Source organism: Ipomoea triloba, chromosome 6 (genome assembly GCF_003576645.1).
Source record: "Ipomoea triloba cultivar NCNSP0323 chromosome 6, ASM357664v1".
NCBI lineage: Eukaryota > Viridiplantae > Streptophyta > Magnoliopsida > Solanales > Convolvulaceae > Ipomoea > Ipomoea triloba.
In genome coordinates, this window is record NC_044921.1 from 23,692,749 (window position 1) to 23,709,976 (window position 17,228).

At 36.4% G+C, this 17,228-nt stretch overlaps 5 protein-coding genes across 8 annotated transcripts; 3 read left to right on the forward strand and 2 right to left on the reverse strand.

Moving 5' to 3' along the window:
* The first annotated feature begins 585 nt into the window (after window positions 1–585).
* LOC116023699 (transcription repressor OFP7-like) lies at window positions 586–1,467 on the forward strand. The gene has a single exon (XM_031264705.1). It carries the CDS (start codon window positions 586–588, stop codon window positions 1,465–1,467), a length of 882 nt encoding a protein of 293 aa, XP_031120565.1.
* A 287-nt stretch (window positions 1,468–1,754) lies between these two features.
* On the reverse strand, window positions 1,755–4,153 carry LOC116021535. Its single transcript, XM_031261958.1, has 3 exons — window positions 3,136–4,153; window positions 2,344–2,442; window positions 1,755–2,131 (listed from the first exon to the last, which is right to left on the reverse strand). The coding sequence occupies exons 1-3, from the start codon at window positions 4,129–4,131 to the stop codon at window positions 1,973–1,975; spliced, it is 1,254 nt and encodes a 417-aa protein (XP_031117818.1). The 5' UTR covers window positions 4,132–4,153; the 3' UTR covers window positions 1,755–1,972.
* On the reverse strand, window positions 4,149–6,798 carry LOC116023700 (ATP-dependent RNA helicase DBP10-like). Its single transcript, XM_031264706.1, has 3 exons — window positions 6,705–6,798; window positions 4,272–5,140; window positions 4,149–4,198 (listed from the first exon to the last, which is right to left on the reverse strand). The coding sequence occupies exons 2-3, from the start codon at window positions 5,014–5,016 to the stop codon at window positions 4,149–4,151; spliced, it is 795 nt and encodes a 264-aa protein (XP_031120566.1). The 5' UTR covers window positions 5,017–5,140; window positions 6,705–6,798.
* Window positions 6,799–8,338: 1,540 nt separating this feature from the next.
* LOC116021895 (outer envelope pore protein 24, chloroplastic) lies at window positions 8,339–11,202 on the forward strand. 4 transcript variants are annotated; one of them, XM_031262410.1, is made up of 4 exons: window positions 8,339–8,668; window positions 8,753–9,112; window positions 10,599–10,723; window positions 10,976–11,202. In XM_031262410.1, exons 1-3 carry the CDS (start codon window positions 8,471–8,473, stop codon window positions 10,677–10,679), a joined length of 639 nt encoding a protein of 212 aa, XP_031118270.1. In that variant the 5' UTR covers window positions 8,339–8,470; the 3' UTR covers window positions 10,680–10,723; window positions 10,976–11,202. The 4 variants fall into 4 exon arrangements, with proteins under 4 accessions (XP_031118270.1, XP_031118271.1, XP_031118272.1 ...); XM_031262411.1 differs by having other exon boundaries at window positions 10,979–11,202; XM_031262412.1 differs by lacking the exon at window positions 10,599–10,723.
* Window positions 11,203–11,541: 339 nt separating this feature from the next.
* Window positions 11,542–16,012, forward strand: LOC116021911 (glutamic acid-rich protein). The gene is made up of 11 exons (XM_031262435.1): window positions 11,542–12,385; window positions 12,487–12,541; window positions 12,777–12,876; window positions 12,974–13,187; window positions 13,749–13,799; window positions 13,906–14,045; window positions 14,207–14,768; window positions 14,887–15,001; window positions 15,084–15,133; window positions 15,244–15,387; window positions 15,532–16,012. The coding sequence occupies exons 1-11, from the start codon at window positions 11,756–11,758 to the stop codon at window positions 15,781–15,783; spliced, it is 2,313 nt and encodes a 770-aa protein (XP_031118295.1). The 5' UTR covers window positions 11,542–11,755; the 3' UTR covers window positions 15,784–16,012.
* Window positions 16,013–17,228: the final 1,216 nt, after the last annotated feature.

Sequence of the window (17,228 nt, forward strand, 5' to 3'; positions counted from 1 at the left end):
AAATGTTAGTTTTGTTCCCTTTCTCTATTAGTTTTCTAGTTCTTGAAACCCTAAAATCATATTGATGAAATATTAGCAATTAGCTTAAGCTACCAGTATTAGTCGGCCTCAATGGAGTAACCTAAGACCCAAATTGTGAACATTCAGTATATAAATGGACATGAGTCCATGGTATAACTATTGCTAGTGGAGTAGTCCAAGACTTAAAAACTCATTAGACTCGTGTATTTTTTTTTAAACTGGTATAAATCGTATTTATTCTCTTCATACCACAACAGTGTAACAAACAAAGTGTCACCTAGGTGTAAGACCTTTTCCCCTGATGATCTTGGAGGAATTGTTTGTACCTTTCAAGTATCAGTAATATGACATCATTTGCATTTGATCAGTTCCAAAGGACTTGGAAAGGGACTTGAAAGATGATGAATTTGCTGACCAGCCGGCCTTGATATTCTCTCTAATTCGCTCTATTTCTGTGTACATATAAAAAAAACACCATTTCCTCTTCAACACCCAACTTCTCCTCACCTAGTTTTACAGTACCATAAAACTTTTGCAGTTCTTCATATTGATCACTGCTGAAAAATGGGGAGAGGTCTTAAGCTTAGATTCTTGATGCCTTCTTTCCAGTTCTGTCGCTCCAAGAAACCTTCGTTTCTGGCTTCTATACACATGTTTTCCCCAATCAATCCCAAGGCATTCGACACTCCTTATCCCGGTTTCCCTGTTCCACCGCCTTCAACACCAACTCAGTATCATGAACACCTTGAATCGCCCGTTCACAGATTCAAGAACGAGCAGAAACCTTCTCACAAGACTTATAATTCACCGGTTTCGGATTTTTCAGATGAGAATATGAGGCCCATTGCACGTTCAAACGGCAAAAAGAAGGCAAAAATGGGGAGAGATCAGAGGGCTAAAGCCAAACACAGGCTTAGCAGAAGCAATAATTCATCGGGGGAGAGTGGCTGGTTCAGCGGCGAGGAAACAGAGAGCTTATTTTCATCTTCTCCGAGCTTCGATTCCTCATTAGATCTTGATTACCAGACAAATGGAATAGCTACAAGAAAGCAGAAGAATGGCTTGAAGGTTCGGACACTGAAACATTACCTGTCTGGGAGCTTTAAGGATACTGAAAACGATTGTGCAGTCAAGAAATCGGTTTTTGAGCGGTTGATGCCATGCATGGTGGAGGGGGTTGTGAAGGACAGCTTTGCAGTGGTGAAGAAAACAGATGATCCGTACGAGGATTTCAAGATATCAATGCTGGAAATGATAGTAGAGAAACAAATATTCGCAGTAAAGGATTTAGAGCAGCTTTTGCTGTGTTTTCTTTCTCTCAATTCACAGCACCACCATGCAGCCATTGTGGAGGCCTTCACAGAGATATGGTACGAGCTCTTTACCATATCTCCGGTTCCTGGTACAAATTGGCATGGTACCCATCAGCACCATAAAATTCAGTGAAAGTACTTACTTTTGAATTTTTTTCACTGAATTTTATGATTTATCAATGTAACTATATTGCAAGTCCTTTACCATGATGAAATTCCATTTGGCATTATTACAGAAGAATGAAAGAAAATGGCCAGTTGGCTACTACTAAAGACATACTCCGCACTTTTAAAAGTTTAAAACCAAAAACATGAATTAGGTGGACATAAACCTTAAATCACAGAGACAAGAGTTGTAGTAAAATACAATTAACTTCAATATAGAACCAAAAAGCATATTCAAGTTGCATAACAGTGAAATTTTCAGTCAGCAGTGCCAGACTGCACTTCAAAATTGATGCAGTGGAAAGTAAACAAGAATAAGGCAAGCTGTGTTTTTTTTCCTGTACAGAGAATAATAGATCAAAACTTACTTCAGGTCAGTACGATGTAGAGAGCCTCGGAGAATTATCTATTATGATAAATTGATAATAGATATAGATTAATTCCAAAATGAGCCATCCCTTCATATTTACATTTTAATTTTCTTGTTTTCCATCATCAGACTGCTTAGAGATCATGGCATCACTGATATAGTTCACATGACAGAGAACACCGCCTGCTTCATCAGCAAATGTAATTTTTCTCGCTTTGTGGGCAGTGTCCTTGGAAGGAGCAGCATCATTCTGACTAATTTCCTGCATTTCATGTCACAGAAAGTAAGATAATATTCAAAAAATCACCATGAAAGAGGAATAGAAATACTTTGAGTTGGCAGTGCAAATAGTGAAGCACATCATGCATCCATTTTCTGAAATAGGAATCTATACAAATCAATAGTTTACAAAATTGGGTTCAAATAGCAAAGTACATCATGCCTCCATTCTTTAAAATAGGAAATAATACAAACCATGAGTTTACAAAATCGGATGCAGTCCCTATTCATCATATAAAGCAATCTTTTAGCTTTTTCTTCAGCTTTATTTGCATTGTGTATTGCGACTCTCACCTGTAAAAGTACAAGATTAGATACCGGAACTCAAAAACCATTGTAGAGTACATTTCCATTTAAGCTTACATGCATGTGGTATAGTTGTAAAGGCAAAGGTTAAAAGCAAATATGGCGAAAACAAGATACACCAAGCCACCACATTCTGATTTCACAGACCACCCACAGAAGGCTTGTGCTTCAAGTAGTTAGAGAGATTGATCAGGTGCAATTAGAAAGCAGTTTGAAGGAGATTTGGGAAGAGTTACAAAGCAAAAGTCAAGATGGAGAAACCATGAGGTAGCTTGTATTCAGATAAGTTCTGCAGATTCATTTGCTAATAGCATCAGAGTTACAACATCAAAAAAGCAGATTCGATAATCACTAAGAAATCCATAGTTCTGCAGGAAAGACACCAACACACATCATCAATCTTTTCGTTTTCTTAAGGTCTCTTAGTTTAGAATGTAGTTTCTTTAGTTTATTGTTGAGTATACCTCACATTAGTAACAAATATATTTACAATACTAACATTAGATAGATAAGAGGATTTTTTAGCAGAACCACACCACCTCACACTGTCCATTGTCCTGTAAACGACATCAGGGAGCAGCAATTATAAGGCCAAAAAAACTTACTGAACAGAGATAAAGATGGAAATTTCACATGTTAATTAATCCATTTATGCAAATTAAATATGACAGTATAACATACCTTATCTACTTCATTTTTCAGTGAAGCACTACTACATGCTTGAAATTGCAACTGTCCTTCTACTATGTCCTTCATGGAATTCAACTCTTTCATGAGCTTCACTGCAAGTGACTCAATGTCATGCATCTGCCGCTCTGAAAATGCTATTGCACTTGCAGAAAAATGTTGAACAGAGGTGCAGCCTGTGCTAAATTTGGGTAGAGATTGAGAAAGATTATGACACTCTAAATTGCAGTGAGGTGGAGAACCTTTTCTTCTTTTTTTCAATCTTTTAGCAGTCTCATTAGGGTCTATGGTAACTTTTGCCTGACAAACCTGAGTAGATAGTTTCGAATTTTTATCTATACTAGAACTGGCCATTTGTGGGTGTTCTGCAGGATGTTTACTTTCAGTATGCTTCCGTTTAAGCTTGCATGCAGTTGGAAACTTTCCTGTGTAAGCATTTCCAGGATCTAAGCAACCGTTTGTTGGATCAGCCGAACAACAATTTGAAAGTTGATCCTCATAAGTGGTTGTGCCTTCAACTGATTCTAAGTTATTATCAGTGTTTGAGCAAGAATGGGAATCCCCGGATGCAATACATTTCTTAAAAGGGCTAACAGTAGAATGATTGGTGCAACCAACTTTATTAGCAAGTACTGTGTCAGAAACATGAGATCCAAGATTGGTACAAGCAACTTCATCTTCAGATATGCAAATATCATCACTGTCATAGTTGTTGGTGAAACCATCTTTGTTAGCAATAATTGTATCAGAAATATGAGATTCAAGACAGTTTCGTTGCTCTGCAAACTCATGCTGATGGGAATGCACATCTAAATTTTTATCCCTGGGAAATGATAATGTTTCAAGAAAGCCTCCATGAGGATGTGACTGCATGTCTACTTCTGTATCAAAGCTTTTCTTGAGATTATTTGGATGCATATCCCCATGACTTTTAGGGGAAGATTCAGGATCAAGATACTTCAAGTGTTCATAGGACATGGCATTAAGCATACAGTATTGTTGTTCTTCTACCTGTATAGATGTCTTAAGCTTCCTTTCAACAATTTCTGCAACTTCACTGGATATAACTTTAGCAGAACTTGATCCCTCATGACAGCAAACAGGCGAACGACCAATAAAAGTCTTGCTACTTTTTTGCCCAAAGGACTCGGACTCAAAAGTCTCCGTTTTGACTTCCACTAGTGGCAATGAATGCTCCTTCAATAACATAGAGACTTCTGATGAGGAACTGTCAACTAACAAATTTGAGATTTGGCTCCCAAAGAACTCAGGTTCAGGAATCTCAGCTTTGATATTTGAGAATAGAGGTGAATCCTCTTTTAATTGGATTGGAACATCTGAAACCCGAACCTGTTCAGTTTTGACTGACATAACAGTTTTAGGAAAGCCAAAAAGATGCCTCTTGATGCACCTCATTTTAGCTTTTGAACTCTTTGTAAGTTTTGACTTTGAAAAACTGAGATGGGCATTGAGATCATCATCTTCATCTGACTGGAAATTAACATCTTCCTGTTTTCGGCTTGTATCTGGATGACTTATAAGTTCCCTTTTCTTGGATTTGCAAGTGTCCTTGAGTTTTCCTAGAGTCATCTTATCATCAGCATCACTGTCAACTTCATCATCACCATGTTTTTTGCACCTATCCTTAAGTAGTGTCAAAGGCATCTTATCATCCTCGTCACTTCCAACTTCTTCATCATTACCATGTTTTTTGCGCCTATCCTTAAGTAGTGTCAAAGGCATCTTATCATCCTCATCACTTCCAACTTCTTCATCATCAACATGTTTCTTGTGCCTGTCCTTAGATTGTTTCAGTGTCATCTTATCATCTTCATCAGTGTCTACTTCATCATAAACATGGCAACAATAATTCATTGTCCAACTTATAAAAACTGTGTTTCACTCCTCTATCACGAACAGTTACCAGAGGCAGCAATGATAACCACGTACTGAAAGTTATTTCAACTCCGACCAAAAGGCAAATATGCAGCACCTAGTGCTGAAAAATTGAAGTAAAAGGCAGCACATTAGAAGCAACCATCAACAGAAGGATGGCTAGATAACTAACAACTAAACAAATGGCAAATCCAACACACAATCTTTTTTGCCTTTTGTTTTCTGTTTTCTTTTTTTTTCTTTTGGTAGAGGAGGGGTTGGGGTTGGTGTAACCAAGTAACCCTTCTGGCCTTCTGTGGGTTGCATACCATATATCATGCCTAAATATGACAATTAAAGAAAAGTTCAAGACTTCTGTTTGTAATTGATTTCCAATATTTGTCAAAAGTCAACCACACTAAAAACCTGACAAGAAGCCAATGTACCACCTTGGCTCAAGGGGTTTAAGGAGAGGCCTTCTATACCCAATGAGTTCAACTCACATACCCTCTGATGCATCCTTTAAATAACATAAAAAGAAAATCCTAAAAGGATTGTTTTGTGCCAAGTATATATAAGAACAGAAAGTAGCTAAGTGTGGAGTTATTTGAATCAAGTCTGATTGCCTACTTCCTGCCATCTATATCCTCCACTGCTACCAGCATTTCATTACTGTGTTTAATTTTAACTAGACTGGAAAACTTAGGTTCAATAAGCCATCATGAAACACGGCAAAGTCTAAACTAGACACTTGTTTCAAATGCAGTTGAATTTAACCCAAATTCTAGAACAAGCAACATAAATTCCACATAGTAGAATGACAAAGAGAACAATGGTTCAAAATCATGATGAATGTAAAGCAGAGCCCACCATGAACTATAACAAAGAGAACAAATATATCTAATTTCTTTCACTATTGAGTCACTCAAGGTATGCTCTATGAGATTTTCAAATTCATGTATAAATATGTCTCAACTTACCACTAAAGATGTGCACCCAAGTACTCAACCACTCTCTTTTGAAATTACATACATTTTTTAAAAGTGAAATTGCAATTTATAACAGAATTTAGGCATATAGCAAGCCTTCAATACCAATATGAACTAATTTCTTTCTTTTCCTGGGAAAAAAAATGAACAGTTCAATCAGTTACCCGTTTTCTATCAATACTAAAGATCTTGAAGCTTTCCAACCGATCCACATTATTAACATATGCTTTTAGGATGGTATAGTTAATCAACTTTTATGAAGATTCAGTGGATTCAACTAGAGATTCACTGCACGGTGTCTATCTTCTTTTTATATTAATAATCCAGACAATGACATTTTACCATCAGCAACAACTGCCAAACAATTGAGTGTTGGTCCCCGTTTCTATGAGTTTCATTTTTTAGCAGGGATCTCTTTGAACATGAGCTGGCATTTCACGCACAACGATCGCTGGCTAATCATTTTGGTCATTTAGCAGAAGGTATCACCTACAAATTAGAATTTTATCCGTGGATAGTATAACCAAACATCGGCACATCGCACACTCATACACCTAATATTTCTTGAAATGAGTGATACACTTCTGAGTAAATATTCAAAGCGAAACAATAATGCATGAGATCAGCGAAAAGCAATGACTATAATCCCTAATCTGTCGAATAAACATATACAGCCAAAATATTTTTTTAAAAAAATACCTAAATGAATTGATGAAACAAAACCGTTTCACAGATCTGACTATGAAAATGCGTGTTAACCCCTCCGAACTCAAACTAGCGATTGTGATTTTGAGCGGGCGGGCAGCGGCGGCGACTGGGCTGGAGCTTCTGGGGATTTGGTCTAATATTATGCTGAAAATACTGCTCCAGACTCTCCGTATGAATTAGCATTAGTCCGTTACAGTAAAATGAAGCGCGCCAAAAACTTTTCGCGGGCTTTCTTCTCACACATATGCTTGAAATTAATTACAGTACAAATTAGATGCTCCTCCGCATTATGAGTTTATCAAAAAATAAATTATAGACATAAATGAAATTTATTTCTGGACAAAAATTTATTGAATAATGAAAACTAATACAATAATTCTTTCTTCTTCTTTTTTTTTTTCTTGAAAACAATACGAAATTTATTGTTTTCAATACAATAATTCTTATTTTTATAAATCAACGAAATTTATAAATAACATATTAATGTCCAAATAAAATGTAAAGTTCGACTTCTTGTGGAGTTACCTATTGGCTAAACTATAATGAATTTAAATTAATATGTATTGACAAGTGGTAAGAGAGTTACACTTGCAGGTGAGAGATCGTGGGTTCGAACCTCTACCTCCTTGGTTTACACATCACAACGTCTACCTATATGATGTTCCACACGTAGAGCTTTTGATCCACTCACCCTTATTGTTCATCATAACGCCGCGCCTACCTATATGATGCTTTCGATCCACTCACCCTTATTGTTCATCATAACGCTGCCCAGACCTGCTCTGTTAAGGCCGTTTTTTACGCTTCCATCAATGTTGATCGTAACTTGGTGAGCCGGTCAGCTATAGGTACTCTACACTGGTTTACCTCCTTGGTTTACTCACTACTCACACGGTCAGGAGTGTGGGTCATTCTCATCACATTGCATAGCTCTACACAACGCAAGCCATTGAATAACGTTCACGCCTACCTATATGATGTTCCACACGTAGAGCTTTCGATCCACTCACCCTTATTGTTCATCATAACGACGCCCAGACCTGCTCTGTTAAGGCCAATTTTTACGCTTCCATCAATGTTGAGCGTAACTTGGTGAGCAGTGGATGCTCTCCATCAAACACACGATCGATTTATTCTTATACTTCTCTGATCCAGTTAGTCTTGCGCTAAGTATCCATCTCTCGCCGGTTGAATACTCTATCACATCTCCATCTCCATAGCCACCAGACGATGATGGTAAACCGCAGGGGCACATTCCCCCCCTACGTGGATTGCAATTCAATAGGAAAAAGGAAGAAAATGATTTTGTTACCTTTGATTATTATTAGTATTGTTATTATAAGATGATATTTTAGTCTTTATACAACTTCTTTCATTCTCATTCTCAATAATTCTATTTTTTTAATATCAAAAAATAAAATTTGAATTCATACTTTATTCCTACATTATTATTTTATCATTCAATTACAATTATTTTCTTTCTTAATTCTTTCCTCCCAACCGAACTGTAAATGTTGGAGAGTCAAGAGTGTAGCAAAGTCAATTTTTAAAACAATACGGACTAAGGAGTAATAAACTTCAGTAATAAGGTCATACAGAGTAGATGAAACAAATCCAGTAAAAAATTGTACGGGATGGAGATGTTGGTACTTGGTAGTGGATTGGCGGGGTCGCGACCTTGAGAACAATTGTAACCGCTGAAACATTTCTTTCTTATCCCGCTCGCTGGCAATAAACCCAAATTTCGCTAATCGAAAATGAAGGGAACACTGAAAACCCGGCATGAATCGGACAAAATGGAGGCCGTGGCCACCGTCGCCGTCAACGCCGGCGACGTCAGGCTCCGAGCCTCCATGACAGACGCTACTCTGGTCAACGGCCCCAGCTTAAACGGCATAGCTCTAGCCGTCGAAAAGCCCGGCTTCTTCATCGTCGACTACAATGTCCCCAAAAAGGTACATACACACACCATATTACCCCAATTTGCACCACCAATCATCTAAGTACTTCGTAAATATGAGCTTTTCTGATTTTTCCAGGATTTCAGGTTTCAATTTATGAGAACAGTGAGGGTTAGGGATAAGCCACTGAACTTGAATTACATTCACTTTAATGGCGATAACCGGACAATTTTGGACGGGACTTTTGTCTTCGATCCTTCTAACAAGGTTTCAGCTAATCACGTGCTCGGCTCCGGAAACTGCAAGTTGAAATATACTTATGTGCATAAAGGACTCACCACCTACGAGCCAATCTACGATTTCGCAAAGGATACGTGGGACTTCGCAATTTCGCGGAGAGTATATGGTGATGATGTGTTTAAGTTTCTCTGCCAAACCTCGAGCAAGAACTTGTCCCTTGAATGGTCGAGGAATTCAAAATTGAATGGAAGTTTTAAGGTATAATGATATAATCATTTCTCTTTTTAGTTGTCTCCAAGCTGCATTTTCAATCTGGTTGATTAATTACATTGATTTGGACAAATCATTCAAGTACAGAAATGAGTATCTATTGAGGTTAAACGTTTTATAGTATGCTTAACTTGCTGTTGGGATTGGGACGCTTAACTGTTTAGATTATGCTGTACTTGATTTTCTTCACTAGGCAGTAAGCACTATTAGTCGGATTAGCCTTTTCTAGTTTTATGGGACCGAGGATTGGTCGGTGCAACATTTGTACAAGAGACTACAAGCTACCCTTTGGTTGTAGTTTCATCTCTGTGTTGTATATTGGGACCCAATAAAATAATATATTCCGATTAATCAGAGTGGGAAATGTAGACACATAAGTTTGTAGGCTACCTTTCTTACAAATTATACTTTTTGGAAACCTGTTACTTGATAACAAAAATAGTTCTGTATAGACACTTGGTGGCCATTAATAGGCCGTTTCTGTGCACGCATGCAGTAACCGTCTGAGCTTTTATATCTGTTTTCTGAAGATGATTCCAATATTCTAGGTCCCTTTGTTGCACAAGTAACAATTCAAACATTTGCGATCTTTATTAATGCTAAAAGAAAAGCTAGTCATTATGGCGTGGTCTCAAGATAGATATGCTACTAAAAACTTAAAGTCTGAAACCAAAAGGGATAGCTTTGGACATAGCTCATTAAACCATCTGAATGCTACATTACTGCATGAATGCTCAAGTTTATTTTAAGTTCAGATTTGTGCAAGCATTTGCTGTTCTGTTGCATCTTCTGTAAACCGATGGAACACTAAGTTTGGGAAATAGCAAGGAAATAAAAAGTAGTCATAGCCAGATAAGCTAATTCATGTATTCTTTTTGACTATTTCTCTCCTGGAATGACCGTGAGAGCTATTCTGGAGAAAATCATGCCCCTTAGTTTGGTACGAACAATGGAATTATCACTTTGTTCCAGTTCTGGAATTACTCCATATTCAGTATGGTATATCTGTAGGGAACTGTGTTGTTAGGCATCCTAATGTCAACTGTTACTTGAATAGTGAGAAGTGAGACTTATTTATACATACAATTGTTGGCTTACTGTTAGGCTGGGTTAATAGTAGTGTACTAGTGTTTTGAGGATAATATATAATTATATATAAAAAAATATAAATGTGTAGTCTAGCTTATACTTTTAGTTGAGACGAAACACATCCTTCAACCATTAGAACTTCCATCGTGTTTCATGTTTTCAAGCTTAGACTGCCTACATCTTTTATCAAAATTACAAGTCATCCTTTACTATATGGTCGATAATGCCAAACATAAAGGTTTTGAATGCATGCAAACCATAGACTAAGCAGTGCCTTTTGCTTATACAGTCCTTTAGTAGTTGAGTATGGGTGCTGGTTATTGACTTCTTAATTGCCATTCTTTATAAAATACTAGTCTTACTTGAGTTTTCTGTCTGCCATCAGATTTTGGCATCTCTTAATTTAGCCGATGGTGTTAAAATGCCAAAGTTGAGTGCCGAGAGTACCTGGGACTTTGAACTCTGATTCCTCATTCCTGGCTATCATTTTTCTGCCGCGACCATTCAAAGGTGAAGACTATGGGTGATTGGGTTTCATTATATGGAAGATTACTGTGATTGTACTTGAGAGAATACAATGCTGTGGTTATTGCGATAGGCTTAAACTTAAGTGATTTATTGCCACTTCACTTTGATGCACGCTTTATTCCTTTGTCAAGTGAAATATATTATTCTTCATACGCCTCATAGTTAAAACTTGAAACCTGCATATTCCTACTTTTAGTAGAATGATTTTACTGATATTAACTTCTCTTTTGTTAGAAGGTTTCGAATGGTGTGGCTCACGTTCCTGCGAGAGATTCTTTTTATGACAGGTCCTGCAGAGTGGCTTTCTAGTCCCCTCTTACCTTTAGTCATAACTATTGATGTATTATGTTCTCGTTCCAATGCTTAAATTCCTTTCAAGTTAGAACTCTAATTTTTTAAATTCGACTAGTACTAAGCTTGTTACAACAAATGTCATAATAAATATCAATATTACATCTCAATTATAGTTATTTTCTCACACAGTCATACACATATATTAGGCTTGCGAATTGCTTAAGAAGAGTATTAAAATTTATGAATTCAACCCAATTTATTATTTGAACTTGATTTACTAGTAATCAAATCAAATTTGAAACATATAGTGAAATTAATTTTATAAATAATTTTGATAAGCATTAATTTTAAAATTAAAAAGCAATAAGTATTATAGTAAATATGTTAAACGTTTGTTTTAAAAAATTATGATACCATAAGTTATAATGCCATAATTGTATTTAAGCTTATTAAATTCATATATTTGTTCTTTTATACGTAGTAATACGGAGTATTTAGAGAAAAAGAAAAAAAAAAAAACCCGCCACATTGTGGGCGGTTAAAGTTGCGCCCCCGCGCGCCCATTTCCCCAAAATTTCGAAACACTTGGCGCCTAAAAGCTTCATTCTTCACTCTTTACCAAGTCTCTCTATTCTCTACGCCCTATTTGCTTCACAAGTCACAAATCAGATCCATTCTCTGTACTGTTAGGCTCTAATCTCCATCGCTCAAGGATCTCCGATGGAAAGCGACGACGACTACGAGTTTTCACCATCAGAAGAGCCATCGCCGGTGGTCCAAAATCGAGGTTTCAAGCGCTTGAAGAAACCGGGGAGAGCTCCGGAAAATCCTCCGGTGAGTTCAATTGACGATCTTATCTCGTTGCCCGAAGTGGATTTTGCCAAATTGGAGGCGTTGGAAGCTTCCAAGACCTTAGAAGATTCCGATGATTCGGAGGGGCCTCTATCGTCGTCTCAAGGCTTTGACGACGATGAGTCTGAACTGGAGTCCGGGTTTGAGGAAAAGCGGAATGAGAGCCGGAGAGCGTTGGACTTCGACGAGGAGGAGAATAGGTTGAATTTTAATTCTGAAGCTCCGAGATCTGGCGGTGAAAATGAAGAGGTTGAGGGAGATTTGGAGTTGGAATCCCCGGCTGATGAAATTTTGGGTAAAAAGGGTGAGGAGAGTGAGGGAATAGGCGAAGGGCTTGAAGTTCTGAAGGTCGAGAAATCAGGACAAAAAAGGAACAGTGGAGATCTGAATTTGAATGAAAGCCATAAAAGTAAGAGCAAGAAGATAAAGAATATGGAGGATAATGCTGATGATTTAATGCCCAAAGAGCCAGCTCTGAATAAAAGAAGAGAACAAAAGGTACACTTCTGTGCTTCTATATGCTTCCTCATCAGTCATCGAATGTATGTAGATCAGTATATCTGAATTTGGCTTTGCTGATTTGTTATGAATTTCTGCAGGAAAGGAAACAACATCTGAAGGAGCTTCATGTTGAAACCCAGAGGCTATTAAGAGGTTTGTCCTTCCTGTGGTTTTAGCCATGCTTCCACCCGTCAAATTATACTGTGGGACCATGAATATGCTGAATGTTCACCTTTTAACTTGTTACTTTTGATAAATAATTGTGCCATCTCACTTGTGAACAGTTTGTATTGATTTTAAATAATTGTGCCATCTCACTTGTGAACAGTTTGTGTTGATTTTGGCATTCTTTTCATATGCTTATATTTTCTTTTTCTCCTGTGAATAGAATCAAGAGATGCCACATTTAAGCCCATACCAGTTGTGCACAAACCCATATCATCAGTACTGCAAAAGATCCGGCAGAGGAAGCTTGAGGTCTCAAAAAAGTGGGTTGTTATGAATCTTAGATAACATGCAGTCATTATAACTGAAGTATTTGTATCTTGTGTATCTTAAGATTATGCTTTTATGCTTTGGATATAGGTGTATGGCATTAAAGAACAGCAGCACTGTTCATAGAAACAATGTACTGACTGAACTTATGGTGGACGAGGACTTTGACAATGAGTTTGTGGAAGATATCATAGTAGAAAAATCAGAAGAGAAGGCAGTTGCACATGAGGATTTAAAAAGTGGTGCGGATGGGCCTTCAGTTTCTGAAGTTGATGCAAAACCTGAAAATGTTCCAAGTCAAATGGTGAGGGATATAGCATGAACTTTGATACTGTCAAAGGAATTTATTTGGTTGATTGCATTGATTTTTTTTATTTTTTTTTTATAAAAAGTAATTTAATAGGCTGCTATAGGATAAGAATTTGTTAGTTTTAAACTTAATATGCTACAAACCCTTTAAATCTATGGATTACATTTGTTACTAGGCCTAGTAAAAAACTTTGTCAATTTAGATTTAGATCTTTAATGTCTCATTCACTTAGAATGTTTAAAATTTATGATGTTTATTCTACCAAAAACAAGTTAATAGTTTTTCTGAAAATTTCACTTTTATGCTGGTATAAAAATTTTTATGGGTCAAAAGACACATAATAGTCTTTATGATTATTGTTATTATCCTAAACAAATCTCTAACCAACAAGTTTAAACTATTTTCCAATACTAACTAAATACTGTAAAAGCTTTTCCTTGTAAGCATTTTCCCTTCCCCCAATTCTTTTAAAACAGAATAAATGGTGCATTGGTGTAATTGTAATTCTTCTTGACAGGATCCTTTGATGATACTATCATTATCATGTATTTTCAGGTTTTGGATGAAGTTGCTGAGCCTACGTTTCGAGCTCCAGTTGATACCCAGGTTCCTTAACTGTGCTTTGTTGGAGTTTAACATGCTACTATAACTCTCTACAAATGTTTGAATGATGGACCTTATAATAATAATAATTATTATTATTTTAAATCAGGATCTTTTTGGTGATTCTCAAGAAAGTGATGGGACAAATGAGAGACCCAAATTCAATGCTAGTAGTCCTTTGGAAGAAGTAATGGCACCTTCTATCCTTGCTATGAACTTGAAGTTTGATTCTGTACCTCCAGATGAATGGTGAGTTATAATTGTTTGCAGGCAATAGTGTTTTTCTTGTCATAATTATTTCAATTACTTCCATTTCAAGTTGTTGCTTTGGAAATTCCTTTAGATGCTTGGCATCACTTACTGTCATTTATTAAGAATCAAATAAAATTGGAGAATTTTTCCGTTTGTAGTTCTTCAGACGAAGAGGACAATCACAAGGAGAATATAGATCCCCATCTACATAGTGCTCGTGAAGAGTGTCCTCCAAAAGGTGATCCAGTGAAGGCATTTGTTGATGAAGAAGCTGAGGAAGAAGATGACAGTGACAATGACCTACACCGCTTCAGTGAAAATGAAGATGAGGATATTGAAGATTCTGAAGAACTCAAAGATATTATTGCAACTAATTATGAAGAAAGACCCATGGATAATGAAAGGCGCAATGAACTTCATAGGAAGTGGCTTGAGCAGCAGGATGCAGATGGAACTGAAAATCTGCTCAAAAAATTGAAATTTAATTCAAAGCATAGAGAGACAACATTGCTTGATGATGAACAAGTGGATAGTGAGTGTGAGGAGTTTAATGATGATGCAGAAGAGGAAGCACAACCAAAGAATCCTGTGCAAGTAAATAAGAGAAAAGCAAAGCAAATAATAACTCAGATGTTTATTGATAAAGATGATGTTTTCTTATCAGATGATGAAGAGGAAACAGAGAAGAGGCGTGTTAAACAGCATGTCCTTGTTAGAGCTGTAAGTCCAATTCTGTTAGGTTCTGCTTATAGTACATTGTCCTTTATTTCAAAGCTTCATGCTCAACAAATTTCTTATGCATTGCATAATTGAATGATGACTGGCCTTTGAAAAACAGGAAGAGCGGACAGCACTAGTGCCTCCAACTGAAGATGAGAGTTCCAGACAAGTCTTTGGCCTTATAAAAAAGCTTAATGTAGTTCCAGACCAAAAGAAGAAAGCAAAACCATTGTGTAAGGCTTGGAATTCAGTACTTCTTCTATGTTATGGATTTAAAATTTTATCCTTCCTCATATTTCATGTCCTTTTGCACAGCTTTCTTTGACAATATGGTAGGAGGCACAAAAGACGATAGCTCTTTGAAGGTAAGGCCACTTCTTTAATTGGCATCTTTTTTATTACACATTGTTCAACTTCTAAACATTGTTGTCCTAAGAATTTACCAACCTTTGATTTTTCCATTTCGACATTACAGTCATCTTTTCTTGGTCGAGCATCAAAACATCACCTTCCAGTGTCCCATAAGAAAAGTTCAAGCTTAGTTCGATCATTCATCTTTGAACGTGGTGACAGCAACAGCCATAATTCAATTTCAATGTCAGAGGATTCTTCACAGACGGTAACTTGAACGCGTATTAAGATGCTTTGAAGGACAATCAATTCCTCCATAAATTAGCATTTGGCTCTTTTGTTGTGTGTGTAGTTTCAGCAAAAAATTATCATCCCTCTCTCTCTGTCTTGATTATTTTCATTTAACCTGCAGATCATGAAACAAAATCATCCAACCAGGAACAATGCAGCTAGATTTAGTAGCTCTCAAGCAAAATCGAGCACTCAAAGCAAGAGCTCTGGTGCAGAAACATCAAGCGGTGTTTCCCTGTTTGAGATACTGAAGCAATCTTCAACACCATCCTGCTCTGGTGATCCAAAGCATGAGATTGATTTCAGTCAAGCTCTCCATGCTGCTTTCAAAATTCCAAAGAAGCCATTTCTTGAAGATCTGAGGTTAAACTAAAAGATTGTAAATGCATGTCATGCAATCTTTCTTGCATTGCCAAGAATGCTATTTATGATTTGGCTGTAAATCACAATGATCGGCTGAGTTGATTTAGAGTGAATTCTGACACTCACAATTTTATCAGATAGGGTCCTAGGGTAGAGGATAAGATAGGATAGGATTCACATATTTCATATTTGCAGAAATGATATATTCATTTCATGTATACTATGTGCTATTATATTTTATATTTGTTTTTTTTTTTAATTATGAATTAATTGAGGTGATATTTATTCATTTTCTTTTTTTGAAGATATTTATTCATTTTCTTTTAATACTAATATACTATAGAACAAAAAAAACTACATAGAGGTTGGTAGATTTGCGCACCCAGTTGGGGTGTGACAGTGTGCCCCACGCACTGGCTACAATTTTTGGTGAAATCCACTATCAAAAATCTCACTCCATTAGTTAAAAACTTATCCCAAGTTTTTTGTTCTGCAAAAAATTCAAAAATATCATTAATGTGGTTGCTCTTATGAGAATTGTTGTTTTGATATCATTTTGGTTATTTGTGAGCTTATATGAGAGGATTGAAAATGTTAATATTACGGAGTAGTTGACTATACATAGTGTTTATATTTAGATGGATGTATAAATGTATTTGTCTTAAAGACTTTTCTCATAAATGTTTATTGGTGTGACACATACATTTTTATAATTTATTTTAGCCCTTTCATGAAGAAAATTACTGTTTCCATTTCTGACTATTCAGTAATGGGGCCTCTAAAAGGGAGGGGAGAATGGAGATTGGCCTTTGAAGATGAAAGAGGGCAAACGAGCAACTAGTTTTGAGACTTCACTTTCAAATGGCGTCCTCTTCTCAACGGCTTCCCATGCCAGGTGTCGTCACCCCTGAACCGCCCAAACCAACAGCGTAACGTCAAATGTCAAAAGTCCAAAGTTTTTTTTTTTTTTTTACAAAAGTCCAAAGTCTCACAACAAAAATATCGTAAAACATGATTCTCGTATCAAATGAGTTTTACAAGTTATTATGCAATTACATATGAGTCATGCTTGATAAAATAGTTAGCTTATTAGTTAATTTTGACTTATTTAATCACTATTACATGTTTGACTTGATTAAAAAATAAATATAAAAGTGTTTCGTTGATCAGTTTTTTGTAACTCCAAAATGCTAAAATTTAAAAGGTACTCAAAGCAATTTTTTCAATTTTGAGAAAAGAAATTATGCCAAACAATTATAAGTTAACACTTAAGTTACCAAACACACTTCTAGAATCAGCTAATATTATCAACTAGTCAGCTAACAACTATTAACATGATTTACTTAGTAGATTTACTTAGTAGAATGTCATGTAGGGATGAGTAGCATTTTATTTAATGCATTTACACAAACAACTTGAATAATATTATTTGTCTTTTTAAAAATAATAATAATT